This window comes from Pleurodeles waltl, chromosome 6, assembly GCF_031143425.1.
Source record: "Pleurodeles waltl isolate 20211129_DDA chromosome 6, aPleWal1.hap1.20221129, whole genome shotgun sequence".
In the NCBI taxonomy this organism is placed as follows: domain Eukaryota; kingdom Metazoa; phylum Chordata; class Amphibia; order Caudata; family Salamandridae; genus Pleurodeles; species Pleurodeles waltl.
In genome coordinates this window covers 1,402,595,558-1,402,615,598 of record NC_090445.1, presented here as the reverse complement: position 1 = coordinate 1,402,615,598, position 20,041 = coordinate 1,402,595,558, and the positions used below count along the sequence as shown (strand labels likewise).

The window sequence follows — 20,041 nt, the reverse complement described above, 5'->3', positions numbered from 1 at the left end:
TGTAGGCATGGCACCCAGGAAGGGATGTCATGTCAACTTTCCCTTTTATCCCTGCCAACACACAACAAGCTGACCCCACCAACACACGCAAGCTGCAATGGCAGTGTACATGTCTTTGGTGAGTGGTCCCTTAGGGTGGCACAATACATGCTGCAGCCCTTAGGGACCCTTTCTGGCCACAGGGCTCTTGGTACTACTGGTACCTTTTACATGGGACTTCGCTGTGTGCCAGAGGTGCGTCGTTGTGAAAGCAATGGTACACTTTAGGGAAACAATACAGGTGCTGGGGCCTAGTTAGCAGGGTCTCAGTACTCACTCAGTCAAGGTAGGATCAGATATCACACAAAAAGTAGGGGGGTGAGTATAGCTGTAGGAAAATGCCAAAAGGGGAACTTTCCTACAACTATATTTAGCTGCAGATTCCATGTCTTTGAATTCTCCCCAGCCATCAGACTTGCTCAGGAAGATTTTTAATGAGCAGTACCCCTGCGCGCCGGTAGGTGGCGTTGATCGGCTTTGCGTTAGTCATCATCGTGTCCTCACCGGAAATGACATTGCGGTTCCTACAAAGGTACCCAAGCGTGCCTTAGTCAGTTTATTTTCAAGACACTGCACGCCAGAAACAAGGAGCCATGAAGAACACTGACCTCTGGTGTGTCAACACTAGGGCCCTCAAAGGGTAGTCTCAGTCCCTAGAAATCCGTAAGCAGAGGTGAGGACAAGTGGGTCGGTAAGGAATCTGCAAGATAGATATAGTCTTTACCAGATAAGATGTTACTGAAGGTAAGTAACATGCCCATTTGATAGAGATTTCTAGCTGCAGGTTCCTTACCTTTGAATAGATAACCAAACAAAACCATCCCTGGAGGTGGGTCTGCAAACTAAGATCACACCACAAACTCCTGCAGGACTGAATGGGGAAAGAAGCTACCCCTAAAGAGATCCTGCTATCTGGACAACTAGTCACTATCATTAAGGGTTGCCTGGGCTCTGAACAGTGTGCCACACAATAGGTGTACACCATAAACTGAGCCGACCTCCTACAGTGTCCAAGTGCAGTGACCAGGACATAAGGCAAGCCTTATACCTTAAGTGAAAGGTGTATGCACCATTTCACGCAGGCTGCAATGGCAGGCTTACTGACAGATTGCATGGGCTCCCACGGGTGGCTTAATACATGCTGCAGCCAATGGGACACCCCTGCTGCACCAATGCTCTAGGTTCCTAAGTACCATTTACTAGGGACTCAAATGGGGACACCAGTATGGCAATTGTGGGTGTAAAAAGTTTACCAGCAACCAAATATAGAGGAGACAGCACAGGCACTGGGGCCCTGGTTAGCAGGATCCCAGTGCACTACAGTCTAAATTTACTGATATCAGGCAAAAAGTGTGGGTAACCATGCTAGAAAGATGGTACTTTCCTACACTCGCCTTCAACAGACAGTCATCGAGATCGGAGAAGACTGACCCCCCTGAATTCGGCACATTAGTTGCAACCACCGCCATCACCTTGGTGAACACCTGATGGGCGCTGGTAAGCCCAAAGGGAAGCACCGTGAACTGAAAGTGCTCATGCCCTACAGTAAACCAGAAGTAATGTCTGTGGACAGGCAGGTCCAGAATGTGGAAATATGCATCTTTCAAGTCCAACGCTACCATCCAGTAACCTGAGTCCAGGGCAGACAAGACCTGAGCCAACCTGAGCATGTTGAAGTTTTCTTTCTTGAGGAAGAAATTGAGGGCTCGTAGATCTAAAATGGGGCGAAGACCTTTGTCCCATCTGGGAACCAGAATGTAGCGGAAATAACCACCACTTCCCACTTCTGGCTCTCCACAGCTACCCCTAAGAGAGCTCTGGGTATCTAGAGCCACCTACACTATCACTAAGGCTTGTTTGGATTCTCACAAGGTGCCTTGCCTATAAGTGTACATCAAATACTGAGCCAGCCTCCTACAGAGGGCATGGGGATGGGTGCCGGGGAAAGTCAAGATGATAATACTGGTGCTAGTCCAGATCCTGGACTGGATTCTTGGGGGCCCATCAGTGTAAAGGCCAAACCTGCCGGTGTGGATACCAGTAGGGCCCCATATGACACAGCGTGGCCCAATGCACACTGGCAGGGTCAGACTGCCCAAATATGAGGCACATAGCCTCGTAGAATTCTTTCAATTGGGCGGGATTGCTATGGCTCCCGGAAAGTCAGGGAGGGAAGGAGTCAGCCAAGGCTTCAAAGAACGAGGCCTAGAATGATGACACTTTCTCTTGTGCCTTGACTTACCCAACTGCCCGAGGCCATGGAGTGGGGACAAAGACTGTGGACTCCACAACGGGTCCCGGTACCTTCCACTCGACTGGGACCTTGACCAACATAGAGTAGTGTGTCAGGCCGCCATCAGCCTTAGGAATTGCTCCGTTAAAGTCTTCAAATGCATGGCCCAGCACTCAGAGCACAACTTCGGGTCGTGGTCACGCTCCAAACACCACAAGCAAACGAGATGTGGATCCGTCACCCACAACGGCTGGTGACAGGCTCCGCATGGCTTAAAAACTGTCTTACATGACATCTTGACACACCAGGAGGTAAACCTAAAAAATGTTCCACAAAAAGTTAAAAAAAAATAAAAAAAAAAAAAAAAAAAAAAGAGGCCCTTGTCATACCGCTAATGTCTTCTAACATCGACAGCCCTGACAGAGGCATCAGATCTGATACTGTGAGGGGCCCCTGCACTAAGAGATGCCCCAATGTCTTTTTAGGGGCAGAGGACCATGGAGGCATAGCATTAGAAGGCATCAGAATTGGATCTGAAAACCATGGGAATGTGCTCCACTTGAGGTGAGGAATAAAGGGTGCCTGAGCTGTCTTGAACAAGTGTAGCACAGCCAGCCAGAAGATCTCAACTTGCTTGGAGAAATTCTGGTATCATCCTTGGTAATGTCAGGATTTTCTCTGAAGATGGGGAAGAGTTTGACACTGGGATACCCCATACTGCTGTCATGTGGATCCGAAAAAGGCATCTTGAGCATCTGTAGCAAGGCTTGCGACAGGAGTCACCCTCTTATGTGGGGAGGATGACCTATTTATGTCCTCAGCACTACTTCTGCAGTGCGGAGGATGTCAGCGGGTTGTCTTCGGTACTGAAACTCAAAATTATTCTATCTTCTAAATTAGAAGAATTTTTGTTTGAAAATCAAAGTCGGGAGTGAAGCAACTGTTTCCCTCGTTTTCAGGGCTTGATTTTGTTTTTTGTGGTAATGCCAGCATTCACAGTGTGCTGATGCCAGAGCAAAATAAAAGTGATAACAGACTGTGTGAATGAAGCTGTCTGTTTCTGATCAGTGCAGGGGACATAATTCTACCCCCAGATATTGATCTCAGTAGAAGATGCAGCAACCATTTTCAAGGGAAATATTTCGCTAGTGGATACCCTCAGATAGTGATCTCCAAACAAGGATCGCCCCACAATTATTTTTGCAAGGGGAAAACGGTCTCCTGAGAAAGAGCCAACGCTCCCAGTCATACAGGGCAATACAGTCTTTCTACTCCCCCAAGGGGCAGTTTGGAGGGTTCTCCCTAAATCTGCTCCCTCTAGAGGGTGGAGCAGAAGGCACACTAGACACCAGGGATTTCTTCATTCTGAGTGACGGGAGAGACCCCTTGGGCAGGAGCCAGTATCCTGCTAACAAATAAATATAGTCTTTCTGATATCCTGGGGAGCAGATTGAGGGTGATCACCCCCAATCCATAAAGCCCACTAGGCACCAGGGATTTCCACATAGCGGAATAAAAGGCGATGGGGGCTGTCCACCTTGGTATTAAGCCATGCCCTTCACCAGAAGTGGAAACCATCCTTTTCTGCCCTTATCTTGGTGAAAATTGGCATGTCTGTCTCAGTCTGCACCCCCCGTCCCCTTGGCAAGAAAAACCACTAGACACAACAGAATTTCTCCTGTGGTGAGCCGCCCCTTGGCAAGAGCTTCTGCTCTCCCCTCCCTCCCACAAAGGCTAATAAAGTCTTTTTGTCTACGTTGTGTGGGAGGAGGTGGTAGAAAGCCCACTAGATACCATGGCTTTCAGCATGGCAGAATAAAATGGGGTGCAGCGACCACCCTGGAATCGGGCCATGCCCCCACATCAGAAGGGGCATACATCCTCCAGCGGTAAATATTTACTCCCAATCTGCCCCTCCCCCCCGAGAAGGTGTAGAAAACCCACTACACACCAGGGGCTTCTTTTTCTGGAGGCCAGTACTCACCATCACAAAGTGTAGTAAAGTCCTTCTGGGCCCCCTCCCTCCTTTTTGCTGGAGGGGGGGGGGGCACAATGGGGAGTTTGCCCCAATTAACCATCTCCAGGAGGTAGAAGCCCCAATGGACACCTGGGGTTTTACACTAGGGCAAAAAGGGGTGAGCGTGTCCCATTGTGGCACTGAGCTTTACCCTCATCCCAAAAGGGGAAACTCAGTCTTTCTGTCACACATGGCGTTTGCCCCAATGCTCCACAAAGGGGGCAGAAATCTGAACAGACACCAGGGATTTCAAACTAGCACTAAAACAAACAAATATAAGGGGGCCCGGCCTGGCATCGGGCCATAGCCTTGCCACAGAAAGGGCGATCGATTCTTTCTGCCCCCGGGGGGGGGGGGGGGGGGGGGGGGGGGGAACGAGAGAGTTAGAATGTTTGCCCCAACCTGGGGATTGATGCATTCTGTCCCGGGAGCGGGGGTGGACTTGAAAGCCCACTAGACACTACAGATTTTACAATGGGGCAAAAAATAATTGCCAGCACCACACCCTGGCACTAGGCAATACACCCAACCTGAAAAAGGGCCAACATAGTCTGCAACAGAGATTTTAAACTGACACAAAACAAACAACAATATTGGGTGGGGGGCTACACCCTAGCATTGAGTCATACCCCTACCCCTGAAAGGGCAATTGAGTATTTCTGGAGTGATATCAATTCCTGAGCCAGGCTCCTTTATTAAATATGCTTAGTGTTAACTTCACTGGGTTATTTTCCATTGACAGCCTCAAATAAGCGGTCTTCACACTTCACGATACACAGGCACATTCACTTTACACAACATCTTCTCGTTTGATTACCAGCAGAATAGAGAATAGGAGGCATGAGACTGGCTAAGATGCCCTGACTATCTGTTTCCCAGGGTTGCTGCTACATACACCAAGATAAAAAGATGGTATGTGTGCAAGAGGTGATAAAAAGACGGTATGTGTGCAAGAGGTGATGCATTTTATTAACACTGGTTTGGGCTAGATTTTTCCACCACATCTCTGGCTTACTTTCGACTCATACTCAGCTAGATTAAGCAGTAGTCAGATTGTTATATAAAAATCAAGAATTGACCATTTGGGTTAGAGAGGCTTTATCCCCAGAAGTAGTCCAGAAGAGAGTACATTCCATAAAGTTGGTTGCTGTCTCTCTCAGGCTGAGATTGGACACCCACGTAGAAGACAAATTCAGCTAAGCTCAGCTGATGGAGTGAATTTTTTCACTGGGAAAACACGGGTACTCCGTCCTGCTCCCACACCAGCTGAAGTACGATGAACACTGAGGCACCTTTTGTTCAGATATTCAGTGTGACAAATCTCAAATACTTTAATTAGGCATTAATTTACTTTATACTCTCAGAGCAGTGCTAAAAATAGGCCGAGGGATTTAGCAAACATATTTCTGAGAAACATGGTAGAACTTTTTGTCATATTTACATTCGTAGTAACCGTAACAGCAACATGTCTTATAAGTCTTGTGGTCACATCGCATCTACTAAGTAGCAGGTTACAGTAATAAATGTTTTCAAACATCCACTGTGTCATTATTAGTGCATATGCTTGAGTGTGATATATTAGGAACATATGGTAGGTGTCCCAGTCACCACTGTATCCATGAGAACAAACGGGTTGTTTTGTTTACTAGTAAGCACCTCTCCCCTCTGGGACCGGGCCAAGTGCAGGACTGCAGAAAATCATATTTGGCTTCCTCATACATAGCATATTGAACAAAGTCCATGTGTTAGAAGTTAGTGGATCTAAACCTGAAGACCTAGGGTAGACCCCTAAGGATCAAGTTACTTACCTTCACAGTAAAGCCTTATCTATCAGTGTCTTAATGCAACTTTCTACGCTAGAAGCGAGGGAGCACAAAGAATGCTGATGGACTGGTATGCAGTGCTAAGAGCCTCAGAAGGGTAATCCTAGAGAAATCAGTTCACGGAGTGGGGAGGATGGTCGGGTCACTAAGGAATCTGCGGCTAAATAGTCTCTACCAGAAAAGGCATTACTGAAGCTAAGTACCTCGTTCATCTGATAGAGACTTCTAGCTGCAGATCCCTTACATTAGAATACATACCCAAGCAATACCTCCCCAGAGGTAGCTCTGTGACCAGATTAGACCAAAACATCCTGTAGGATCAACTGGGAAAAATGACCATCACGATGGACCTGACTGTCCAGACAGTAATATTTTGTGAAGGTGTGCAGTGATAACCACATTTCTGCCTGACAGATGTCCAGGACAGGGACACCTCGAGCAAACACAGTGTTAGCAGCCTTGGCTCTGGTGGAATGAGTGTGCAAGCCTGCAGGGGGTCGTTTTTTGGCCAGTGTGTAGCACATTTTCCATGCAAAGTACTATCCATTGTGAGATGATTTGTTTCTGCACAGCCTTTCCCTTCTTCACCAGATATAACTAACAAACCGTTGACTGCCCACCCAGAACTCCGTGGTACGATTAAGGTAGATCTGCAATGCTCTTTTTGGGTCCACGTGGTGGAATCTCTCCTCTTCTTTAGAAGGGTGAGTCGGGGCAAAGAAGGAAGGCAGGATGATATTCTGGCCTACATGAAAAGGTGCCACAGAAGGAAGGAAACATTGGGTTCTCAAACAGTTTGTCTGGATAGAAAGGTGTGTAAGGAGAGTGCACACAGAGTGCTTGCAGTTCACTGAACCTTCCTGGCTGATGCTGGGGCCATCAGAAAAGCAATTTTGATGGTGAGTAGGTAATTTGGGAAGTTGAGCAGGGGCTCAAAGGGTGTGCAGATGAGAAATGTTAAAAGTCGGTTGAGATCCCACTGGGGCATGATGAATGGTCTTGGAGTGAACAGATGTTGTAGTCCCTTAAGAAATCAAGTCAATCAATCAATCAGTAGATTTGTAGAGTGCTACCTTTGACCCAAGAGAGTATCCAAGCATTGGCAGAGTCCAGTTGATTAGCCAACTAGCCAGATCTTTAGGGACTTTGGGAACTTAGAAGTCACAACAGGTGAATTAAACAAAGAAGACTGGTCCGGCAGCAGCAAGAAAGTCAATATCGACAACAAATAACCTTTAATAGTGACAAGGGCACAGCCCTGCAGGGCCAGAGAAAGAATAAACAAAACTGGGAGAAGGGTACAGACAGAAGGTCAATATTCTTGTATGCACGACATGCTACAAACTGATCACAATGGCAGGTGTATACTATCCTGTGGGTGGGACACCTGGCTGCCAGAATAACATCACAGACTTTGCCAGGATAGTCAAAAGCAGTCAACTGTCGCCATTCTATTTCCACACATGAAGGCGGACGGTACGCAGGTTGGGGTGCAAAACAGTGCCCTGTTGCTGCGACAGAAGATCCTCCCATAGGGGCAGCCTGCTTAAGGGGTTGATGTTCAAACTCAGGAGTTTGAGATACCATTACTGTAGGAAGTTTGCTCTGTATCTACTATCTCAAAGTAAGAGATAGTGTGCACAGAGTTCAAGGGTTCCCCTTAGAGGTAAGATAGTGGCAAAATTAGATAACTCTAATGCTCTATTTTGTGGTAGTGTGGTCGAGCAGTATGCTTATCAGAGGGTAGTGTTAAGCATTTGTTGTGCACACACAGGCAATAAATGAAGAACACACACTCAAAGACTTAACTCCAGGCCAATAGTTTTTATATAGAAAAATATATTTTCTTCATTTATTTTAGAACCACAAGATTTGAAGTAAATACATAAAATGCAAGGTACTCCACACAGGTAAGTAAGGAACTTTGAATTAAAGCAGTAACATACAGTTTTAGTTAAAATGGCAATAAGCTATTATAAAAGGGGGCACAGTGCAAAAATCAACAGTTCCTGGGGGAGGTAAGTATTGGTTAGTTTTTCAGGTAAGTATAGCACTTACAAGTTCAAGTTCCTGGGTTATAGGCAGACCACCCTTGGGGGTTCAAGGCAACACCAAAGTCACCGCACCAGCAACACAGGGCCAGTCTGGTGCAGAGGTTAAAGGAGGGCCCAAAACACATAGGCGCCTATGGAGAACAGGGGTGCTCTGGTTCCAGTCTGCCAACAGGAAAGTACTTGCGTCTTCAGAGGGCAGACCAGGGGTCTTTTATAGAGCACTGGGGGAGGGGGGGGCATACGAGTAGGCACACAAAACACAGGCAGACGGGTGTAGTTTGCAAAGCAGGCGTCTGGTTTTCAACAGGAATCAAAGGAGGGACCAGGGGGTCACTCTAGTGGTGCAGGCAGGGCACAGGGGGGTTTCTCGGGCCAGCCACCGACTGGGCTAGACAGAGGGTCGCCTGATGGTCACTCCTGCACTGGAGTTCGGTTCCTTCTGATCCTGAGGCTGCGGGTGCAGTGCTTGGTCCAGGCATCGGGTTCTTTGTTCCAGGCAGTCGCGGTCATGGGGAGCCTCTGGATTCTCTCTGCAAGCATCACTGTGGGGATACAGGGGGGTCGTCTCAGGTTACTCACAAGGTTGAAGTCGCCTGGGAGCCCTCCCTGTAGTGTTGGTTCTCTGGAGCTCGAGCCGAGGGCTTTGGATGAAGTCTCACTCTTCTGGCGGGAAGAGTGAAGTCTTTAAAAGTTGCAAGAAAGTTGCAAAGTTGTTGCTGTTTTTGAACAGTGCTGCTGTTCTCAGGAGTTTCCTGGTCCTTTGGGTTCAGGGCAGTCCTCCGAGGCTTCAGAGGTCGCTGGTCCTTGTCAAGTGCGTCGCTGTGCAGGTTTTTTGAGTCTGGAGACAGGTCGGTAGGGCTGGGGCCAAGTCAGTTGTCTCCGTCGTCTCTGCAGGGCTTTCAGGTCAGCAGTCCTTCTTCTTCTTGTAGGTTGCAGGAATCTGATTTCCTGGGTTCTGGGGTGCCCCTAAATACTACGTTTAGGGGGGTGTTTTGGTCAGGAGGGCAGTAGCCAATGGCTACTGTCCTGGAGGGTGGCTACACCCTCTTTGTGCCTCCTCCCTGAGGGGAGGGGGGCACATCCCTAATCCTATTGGGGGAATCCTCCAATCTCAAGATGGAGGATTTCTAAAGGCAGGGGTCACCTCAGCTCAGGACACCTTAGGGGCTGTCCTGAATGGTGGGTGACTCCTTGTTTTTCTAATTATCTCTTCCAGCCTTGCCGCCAAAAGTGGGGGGCAGTGGCCGGAGGGGCGGGCATCTCCACTAGCTGGGATGCCCTGGGGTGCTGTAACAAAAGGCATGAGCCTTTGAGGCTCACCACCAGGTGTTACAGTTCCTGCAGGGGGAGGTGAGAAGCACCTCCACCCAATAGAGGATTTGTCCCTGGCAACAGAGTGACAAAGGCACTCTCCAAGTGGCCAGAAACTCGTCTGGTTGTGGCAGACTGGCAGAAACTGGTCAGCCTAGCACTAGGAGTCGGACTGGTATTCAGGGGGCATCTCTAAGATGCCCTCTGGGTGTATTTTACAATAAAATCCACACTGGCATCAGTGTGCATTTATTGTGCTGAGAAGTTTGATACCAAACTTCCCAGATTTCAGTGTAGCCATTATGGAACTGTGGAGTTCGTGTTTGACAAACTCCCAGACCATATACTCTTTATGGCTACCCTGCACTTACAATGTCTAAGGTTTTGCTTAGACACTGTAGGGGCATATTGCTCATGCACATATGCCCTCACCTGTGGTATAGTGCTCCCTGCCTTAGGACTGTAAGGCCTGCTAGAGGGGTGATTTACCTGTGCCAAAGGCAGTGTGAGGTGGGCATGGCGCTCTGAGGAGAGTGTGATGTAGACAGTCATTTTCTCCCCACCAGCACACACAAGCTGTGAGGCAGTGTGCATGTGCTGAGTGAGGGGTCCCCAGGGTGGCATAAGACATGCTGTAGCCCTTAGATACCTTCCCTGGCATAAGGGCCCTTGGCACCAGGGGTACCAGTTAAAAGGGACGTATCTGTGTGCCAGGGCTGTGCCCATTGTGGGAACAAAGGTACAGTTTAGGGAAAGAACACTGGTGCTGGGGCCTGATTAGCAGGGTCCCAGCACACTTTCAATCATAACTGGCATCAATAAAAAGCAAAAAGTCAAGGGGTAACCCTGCCAATGAGGAATTTCCTTACAATTACCCTCTATGCCCAATCTGGAACCACAAGAATGTTTTGGGCCCGGTCGTTCCTGATCTTCTTGAGAACTCTAGACAGGAGAGGTATCTGCAGAAAGGCGTACAGGAGGCCCGAGTACCACTTAAGTTGAAAATTGTCTCTATGCCTCGTTCCAACAAGCTGATGTGGAACCGGACTCTGCCAGAGACCAGAATCCTCTAATCTCTGCCTTTCCCAGGTGGCCACCACAGCCTAAGAGTGGCACATCTGTCACAACAGACAGCTCTGGTTGGGGAAGGGAGTGGGTCTGCTGCAGAATCACTTGCAGTTCAGCGGCAGACCGCTGCAGATCTTTTGCAGTTCCTGCCAGATCTGAGATTCCCAGAGGCTGCTTATGCCAATGGGCAGGTGTTACTAGTAGGATGCAGAAGGCCATGAAGCCGAACAGCCTCAGAGTCAGTCCCACAGAAATCCAGGATAGAGGTAGACACATCTGGATCACAGTCCGAATATCCTGGGCTCACTGTTCAGGAGGATAGGTGTGAAACTACACTGTGTCCACAGCAGCTCCAATGAAAGGGAGCATCTGAGAGTGAGTCAGGTGTGACTGACACGTTTACAGTGAACCCCAGTGAATGCAAGAGATCCGCCATAGTGTGGAGGTGGGAGACAACTGCCTGGGGTGAGCCCCCCTCCAACAGCCAATCACTGAAGTATGGAAAGACTGGAACCCCTGACCTCTGCAGATGTGCTACAAAAAACGTCATCACCTTGATGAAAACCAAGGGGCAAAGATAAGACGAAAGGCAAACTAAGCAAACTGAAAATGTGCTTGGTCCACTGTGAACCCCAAGTAATGCCTGTAGGCAGGCAGGACCGAGAGGGGGAAATATGCGCCCAGTAAGTCCATGCTACCATCGAGTCTCAAGGCCCCAGGGCAGAGAGGACCTGGGCTAATGTGAGCATCTTGAACTTCTCTTTCTTCAAGAAGAAGTTGAGAAGGCGCAAATCTAGAATAGGATGGGGGTCTCCACCCTTTTTGGGCACCAGAAATTAGTGGGAATAGCAACCACAGCCTACATCTGATGCCGGCACCCTCTGAATGGCCCATTTGGCCAGTAGGGTCAACACTCCTGATGAAGCAAAGCAAGATGATCCTCCGTTAATCAGTTGTAAGTGGGTGAAATGAGTGGTAGGGTTCCAGAAAGGGAATGGAGTAGTCCAAGACGAGCTGTAAAACCTATTTGCCCGATAATGTGGCATGCCAGTGGGGTAGGTGGTAGCGGATCCTGCCCCTCACTGAGCACCCCTGCTGTTATAAGGGCAACCTAAAGGGATTCTGAGGCAGCGGCTGCTGGGGACAGAGAGGGTAACGGTCCACCATAGCGCTGGTGTACCCACATGGTTTGCGAGAAGTGCGTCAATGGGCTGGAAAGGAAACGGTGGGTAGCCACGGAAGGAGTGAAAGGTAAACTGGGGTTGGTGAGGGGCCAGGGAGGGGGCCAGGGAGAGGCCCAGATACCTGGCCGCAGCTCAGCTGTGATTAAAGCGCTCCAGCTCCAAGTCTGCCTTTTTGCCAAAAAGGCGAGAGCCATCAAAGCACATGTCCATGACGGAAGTTTAGACATCCATTGAAAACCCGGTGGTTCTCAACCAAGCGTGACCTCTAAGTGTCAATGACCATGAAATCGCTCTACCTAGCAAGTTGGTTGTGTCCAGCCCACATCTGATGGTGAACTTTGCTACATTTCACCTGTTGGATATGGCTTGGGTGAGTATGGCGCAGCCTTCCTCCAAGACTATAGGCAGCACTTGCAGAACCGAATCCCACACAGTAAATGTGTGTGTATAGCCCCAAAAGGTGCAGCGTGTTCACCGACCACAGTGCTAGGCTGGCAGAAGAGAACATCCACTTGCCAAAAGTATCCAGCCTTTTGGATTCCCTATCCAGTGAAGTGGTAGGGAACACACAAGGGCTGATCCTGGAGGTGGAGGCTTGGACTAGCGAGCTCTCAGGGGTGCGGTGCTGGGAGAGGAAACTGGGGACCCCAGGAGCGGGACAATGGTGGTGGCCAATTGTCCTATGCACTGGAGTCCCTGTGCGAGGCTTGAACCAGTCCCCAAATAGGACATCAGTGAGGGCTTTGTTGAATGGAAGCAGAGGTTCAGAAAGGATAACTCCTGGCTGAAGTCACTTCATCAAGACATTTGTCTTGACTGCCACCAAGGGCAACTGAAGGTCCAGGACCTCAGCCACCCTCTGCACCACCACTGTCAAGGAGGCTCCCACTTCCATAGCCACGGTAGACATAGAGACCAAACCAGAGTCTGGTGAGGTGTCTAACTGACATCTGCAACTTCCTCATACCAGTTGTCCTCTGGTTCATCTAGGGGGTGATGGAACAAAACAAGGGTCCTCAAATCCCTCCCAACTGTCTCCCTCTCCAGGTCTATCAAAAGAAAAAGGCACTGGCTCTAACTCAGAAGGCATGGTACCAACCAGTGTGATGATGGGGTTGATGCTTCCGCATGTTTCAGCTGCGCCAGGAACGACAGCACCGGGAGTGGGCTCCATGGATGGTCGCAGTCTTGCATGTGGAGTCGCTCTGGATCCAACAATAGATCCATGGGTCCCAACTAGCGCTGAGGGCAAACCCACAGTTGGAATCCAGTAGGGGCCCCTCTCGAACCTGTGAGGCTCTAAAGTGCTCCATTTGGGTCAGACTCCCCAAATATGAGGTGCATGGCCTCATAGAAATCTTTGACTTGGACAGTGGTCGCTCTGCGCCATGAATCTCTTGGAGGCACGGAGTAGACCCAGACACAGTCTCCATGGAGGAGTGAGGCCTTGAGCCGTATTGTCATTCCTGTGCCTCCTCTGCTGACCTGGACCAGCACAAAGAAGTTGAAGAATTCTTCGACTTCTAGCACCTTTGGAACTTACTACAGGATTTAGATTGTGGCGATGATCATCTGAAGCAGCTCTATGAGCAGTACCAGGACCTTCCATTCGACTGAGATCAAGAGAGTTGTGGGTATGTCCAACTTTGGATGGTGAGGAGCTTCAGGGAATGTTCTCTCAGCACCTTTGGGTTCCTGGCGTTGCAGTCCTCACAGGCCTTGGGAGTCGTGGTCAAGTTCCAAAGCACTACAAACAAAGTGTGAGTCTGTGACAGGCGGCTGTTTGTGACAGGCAACCCATGGTTTAAATTCCGTTGCTTTCTTGGGTGACACCCCTCACATACCAGGAGAAAGGTTCTCAAAAAGTTTGTCGACAAAACATCAAAAAAAGCTTAGTCAAAAAGTGACTAGGGGTAGCTCTTCCAGATCTGTGCTGACTGGTGCCAAAAGAAAAGATCTGATGTCAGTGCCCTGGTGTGGCTCCTATAAAGGCACTGTGCACATCACATCTGGTGGGGACAACGCAGAGCGGAATAATGCCACCTACCGGAGCGCAAGGGTACTGCTCAAGAATTTCTGGATCCAGTCTGATGCCCGAAGATAATTCTAAGGTAAAGCATCTACAGCTAGAGGTTTCATTCAGATATACATAACCAGAGGTTTGCCTGTAATAAGCCACATTGGGGGAGGGGAGGGGAGGGGCTAGTAAGCCCATCAGACAGTAGAAATTTAGCATTTGCACAAAAAAGAGGTGGGAGGGATCCACCTCAGCATTGGGCAATGCCCCCATCCCAAAAGGAGCAATAAATTCCTACTGTCCCTGTGAGGGCAGATGAGAGATTAGCCCTCAATTTGCCACCATTGGTGTCAGAAAGCTCAGTAGACACAAGGGAAAAAAATAGGCCTGCACCCCCCCCCCCCCGGTGCTGGATCAATTTGCCACCAGTGGTGTCAGAAAGCTCAGTAGACACCAGGGACAAAAGAGGCCTGCACCCCTTGTGACTAAAGTATCCCCATCCCCGCAAGCAAGGGGAAATTTTGATTCTTTTGGGCATAGGTTTTATATGGGGGCACCAGAGTGGCAGTACATACCAATTTGCTCTTACTTGCCATACTCAATGGTGCCCCACTGGGGCACAGAGTTCACCTGGCAATCATCCAAACATACCTGGGTGGCGTGGCATGACTAGCCACATTAGGACAAGCATGGGAACGCAGGGTGATAGGAAATGTATGGATCCCCACAGATTCTGGAACCTTTTCTCACAAAAATAAGAGGAAAATGTCTGTCTTTCAACGAAGTTTAAAATTTGAGGTTGGAAAGCCATTGTGGGTAAGAAAAGATAAAGGGATCCACACAAGCTAGACCACCCTGGACTCCCCTGGTTGTCCAGTTTTCAGAAATGTCTGCTTTTGGTAGGTTTCCCTGGGTGGCAGCCAAACCACGGCTCAAATTCTGCCGGTATCCACTTAGAAAAAAAGAAGGGTCGGTTTTTTGATTGGTGAAATGGGATGTGTCTATGTCTCGTTTTGGAGTGTTTCAGGAAGTGGGCGCTTGGCTCAGCCATACAAGTGGTGTACCGTTTGTATCGGGAGACATGTAGTTGGGTATGAAATTTGTGGATCCCCGCAGTTTTCGGAAATTTCACCTACCGAAATAAGGGGAAAATATATGCTTTTTACTGTAAATTTGATATCTGCAAGGCCTTCTGGGTAAAAAAAAATAAAAAAGTGAGGTGCGATCCATACGAGTCACACCAGCATGTATTCACCTGAGTGTCTTATTTTCGGTAATGTCTGTGCTTGGTAGATTTACCTAACTGATAGCTGAGCGTGGCCCCAAATTCTGCAGCTACCTATATTGTGAAAAAAGCTTTGATTTTTCTAAGTGAAATGTGAGGTCTCTAGGTTGTGTTTTGTGTCACTGCGGTTATGCCCAGCAACACAAGTGGGGGTACTATTTTTACTGGGAGACCAATGAGAACACAGAAGAGTAGAACATCTGTCATTACCAATTGGATTTCCCTGCATTGGTGGCTTCCATTTGTAAGCAAATAAGCAAGAAAAGGCACTGTAATAGAAAACGCCATATGAATCACTTGACAGTATGGGTAACCCCAAATTCAGAGGTGTAAAAAATTACTGTTTTCAACCTCAGTGTTTTGTGAACATTTAGAAATACATAGGTTTCCTTTATACTCATTAATTCCTCATTATATTTTACCATACCAAATACTATACAAGCAGTACAAAATGAAAAATAATTATAAGCAGCTGCTCAATTGTTGGCTCTGGGAATCTTATTTATTTAAAGAACCTATAACCACGATATATCCCAGCAACCAGAAGGGTCTATCATATGTAACAATATATTGTAACAGTATCATGCTTTTGTAAATTGATCACAGTGACAAAAAATACACATGAAAATATTGTCACCAATGGCTATTTTTCCTACTTATTTTCATTATTTATTTCATTTATTAATTTCTTTGGAAAAGCTTGGGGATCTAATTCAGAATTTTGTCTTCTTTTCAGAAATGTGTAGCTTTCCAGGATCACCTATGGATTTCACACCTGTTTCCACCAGAATCTAGAGATAGGTTGAAACCACAAAAAGCAGGAAAAATGGGCTAACTCTTCTTAGAAAAATGCAAAAACCGTGGTAAACAATTAATTTTGATACAACTCTGCTTGTTCCTAAACGCTGAGAGGATAGTGATCCTAGCACAGCAAATGGTTTGTTGATGTCATTAACAAAAATACGCTTTCTTGCACAGCACATTTTACCAATCTACTCACCACCAAAAAACTTCACACAAATGCTACATTTCGGCTATTTTCTTGGTTCTCCCTAGGAGAATCCACATACGTGGAGTACCTTTAGTATCATCAGGATGTTTGAAAAAAGGGTCACAAATCTGGCCTGGATACCTTTTGGGAAAAATGTTATGAAACGTAAGCACAAAGTACCACAATCATCTAAAAAAATTAAAAAAAGTACTCAGAGGCGGGATGGGGTAGAAAAGCCTCAGCAGGTTACTGGTTAATGTTTTGGAGGAGACTTACGAATGAATCGTTCTCTAATGCTGAGGAATGTCATGATTTCATCCATGAAATACACAGACCTCTACACCTGCCTCGATGAGGCTCAGGAGTACATTAACTGGCGTCAGTGCAGCAGCTGACACCTATTCCTGCATCTCCATTCTGCACATGAGAATTGCAGATGGACCTGTGTAGCGCCACCTGGCTAAACTGGAGTGAAAATGATGAGAAAAGCTTTTCCAGATTTTTCTGAAGCTTGCAACGATAACTTTTAAAGTGTGGAAACTGCAGGAAGGTGTATCCATCAGAACTACTAATGTTTGCATCTCTTCCCTCATGTTCTCGCCATCCGTCTCCTTAAGTCTTATATTTCCGCATTTAACTTCATATGCATAGTTTACAAAAGTCTACCTTCCCCTGCCCAATTCTATCTCCAGAATCTGCAAATGATCAACCTCTCGCAATCTTTACTTTGCCTTCCTTTTCTATCGGTTCTACTACTTTGATGGAATTTCCATTCCATGTCCATCCCATGATCTGTCTGTTCACATTACTGGGCGGCAATTGTAATCTATTTAAAAGTGCCTTTTGCTTTCTTTGACACTCTTCAAGTAACTGTATTGCCTTTCAATTCAATTCTGCCTCTGATTCTCCTCAATAGAAAAATTAGAGACATTTTGGCCTTTCATGTGTTTCAAATATTTTTCCACTATGCCTTATTCTATGTTTAGTATTATGAATAATATGAATAATACACATCTATAAAAGAATAAAATGTATAAACAGGCACACCAGACCTGTTGCCTCCCCATTACGTGAACCAACAGTACAATAACTGACAGCTATCGTAATAACTGCCTTATTTTGGCAAAGGCACACAAATTGTCAGAGCAACACTTAATACAGAACATGCACCAAGGTGAAGAAATATCACATTTAAGTAAATAGTGCGGTTGATTTAATAGTCAGATTGAAGTAATGGTCAGTAACTTTAATGGTGTATAACAAACTGTTCAAGTCAACTATGTACTACTGAGACAAAAAGTGCATGATTTGGCTTCAAGAGTACAGAAAAAGCAGGCTACAAGAGAAAGGTACCTCTAACCTGGGAACCTAAAGGGTTATCCGTTCACCACAGGACAATCAAACGTGAAGAGAAGTTGGCTGCTTAATAGAACTGTAAGAATACCACCCTTTGACTGAAAGAAGATAGTATAAAAGGTTGAAAATTCTCTATACCTGGATATCATACTAACCATAATAAATTAAATGGAGAAATACCACCACTGTCAAGCCATTTCCCAGTGCTATTCGATCCTCAAGGGCAAGCCTATTGTCACACTACTGCACAAAAATAATATGTATTACATACTTGCCCTGTGCTAAAACTAAGACCTTGTTACGTCATTTGTTAATCAGGACCTGAACATGATCAGTGACGTTTTGTTATCAGTTCCATTCCCTTTTTCCTGGGATGGTCACTGGCTTCAGGCCCTTAGCTGGAGTCACATCATCACCAAACAGTCAGTTATTTGTTACTTAAACTACTCTGAAAAAGATGCACCAATGAAGATGTTCCCTCAGTTTTACCTGGAAGCAACAACACTAACCTGTACAACTAAACCGCTTAAACCACAGGTCAGTTTCCCATCTCGAAAACGCCATGTTTGGGTGGTACTGCGCCGAGGATCTGGCTTTCTCAGCATTAGGGGTTCATATCTGCAAAATGAAGAAAATAAAAAAAGTGAGGAATTCAATTCATTTCTTGAGCTGCATTACTAGGATGTAGGTCAACAGCATTCCACTGCCTCAGAGTGATAAACAACTTGGAATCTTAAGAGATGCATGTCTTCAGCGAAGAAAGCTCTGCTTTGATCAAGAAAATGAGAGCTATTAAAAGAAACAGGACTTATATTACTCAGTTCTCCAGCAACCTCAGGAATATAGACACAGTATAGAGTCTCCAAATTTACACTGGCTGATAACCATCTCATACTACTCCCAGTCTTTTTATTAAATAAATAACTGAATAAATAAATAAATACTTTATTTAAAATAAATAACTCTGCTTTTTAACTGTCAATATACCATTTGCTTTAATTAGAACTATGAATACATTAAATCAGACATCCAAAGTTGCTCTCCAATTATGTGCCCCCTGAGTAATGGTATAAATACGCCCCTTCCTTGCTCATTGCTAGTGATATCTCACAATATATTGCTAAGGACCACAATCACTTCTAGCACACTTTCAAGCTGGGTTTGAAGATGCGAGTAGGACAATACACTGATGTTCCCTGAAACACATGATTTGGAGGTACTACGTCCTCCTTCAGTGATGTTCCTTGAACATGGTATTTTCAGATCACAAGGACGCTTTGATCAAATATGTAGACTCCAACTAAGGGACCCCTTTCTAATAAGACTGATGGGAGCCATTTCCTGGCATTATAAAAATGAGCTGGAAAGGAAGAGCAAAAGTTTAAGTCTTTCAAACGGGAGCACGTGATAAGACTTGAGTATGCCTGAGGACCCAATCAACCCATTCCTCAATTTCTATACCAATGGGCTCATGTGGGGATCAGTGCTGAACTTTCTGGAACTAGTTGGAAAGAGATGTTGGTGTTGATTTAAGTGAACATTGCCATTTTGTGGGCAAGAAACATTATTGCTATAAGGATGCTCTTAAAGATATTTAAAAATGCTCTTCCACCAAAATCATTGTTATGTATACTGTTAAATAAAGATGATGCTGCTATGGGTCGAGGCAGGACCATCAATTTATTTTGAGTTATGACAGCTCTGGGGTGCGGTTCAATGCCTCAGTGCACTAGGGCACAAGGCTCAACAACTAAAAAAGAATACAACTCACTGATCAAGCAACCAAGAGTGCTCTGGGGTTGAATCGCCACCCTGGCAGAGAAGGGTAGTTAGGAAACCCTCAAAGCTTGCCAGGGATAGCCAGTAGCAACAGTCTAGTAAGTGGCAGAACATTGGGCCCACTGTATCAATGACCCTGTAAAGTATTGTACAAAATAACTTTCTGATCTTCTACGGGTATACCTGTGAAGAACAAGTTACTTAGCTTCAGTAATTAATTTTCCTATAGAGATATATTCTAGTTGCAGATTCCTTAGTGTAGGAAAAGTCCACTTTTGGCATTGTTAAACACCCCCCTCCCACACACACACACACACTTTTTGCCTGGTATTGATGGTAACTTGACTGAGTGTGTGCTGGGATGCTGCGAACCAGGCCCCAGCATCAGTGTTCTTTCCCAAAACTGTACCATTTTTTTCACGATTGGCACACCCCTGGCACACAGCCAAGTCCCTTGTAAAAGGTCCCAGAGGTGCCAAGGGCTCTGTTACCAGGGAAGGTCCCTAAGGACTGCAGCATGTATTGTGCCACCCTAAGGGACCCCTCACGAAACACATGCACACTGCCATTGAAGATTGTGTGTGTTGGGGGGAGAAAAGGGTAAAGTCAACATGGCATCCCTCTCAGAGTGAGAGCCTTTGTGATCTCTGGGGTCTGAATCAAAGCCTGCTCTGGGTAGAGGTGCTTCACAACTCCCCTTTGCATGCACTGTAACACTTGGTGGTGAGCCGCAAAGGCTCAGGTCTCCTGTTACCGTGCCCGAGGGCACTCCAGCTAGTGGAGATGCCCGCCTCTGGACCAGGCCCCACTTTTGGTTGCAGGTCCGACAGGAAAATAAGGTAAAACAAGGAGGAGTGTCCACTCCAGCTATGACCACCCCAAAT

At 46.7% G+C, this 20,041-nt stretch overlaps 1 protein-coding gene across 2 annotated transcripts in view; it reads right to left on the bottom strand.

Moving 5' to 3' along the window:
- Positions 1–20,041, bottom strand: part of VPS13D (vacuolar protein sorting 13 homolog D) — a 2,230,750-nt gene that overhangs the window by 585,108 nt on the left and 1,625,601 nt on the right. For both annotated transcript variants that reach the window (XM_069240741.1, XM_069240742.1), the window contains one exon: positions 17,888–17,996. In XM_069240741.1, the coding sequence (XP_069096842.1) occupies positions 17,888–17,996 (109 nt within the window). The remainder of the gene's footprint in view (positions 1–17,887; positions 17,997–20,041) is intronic.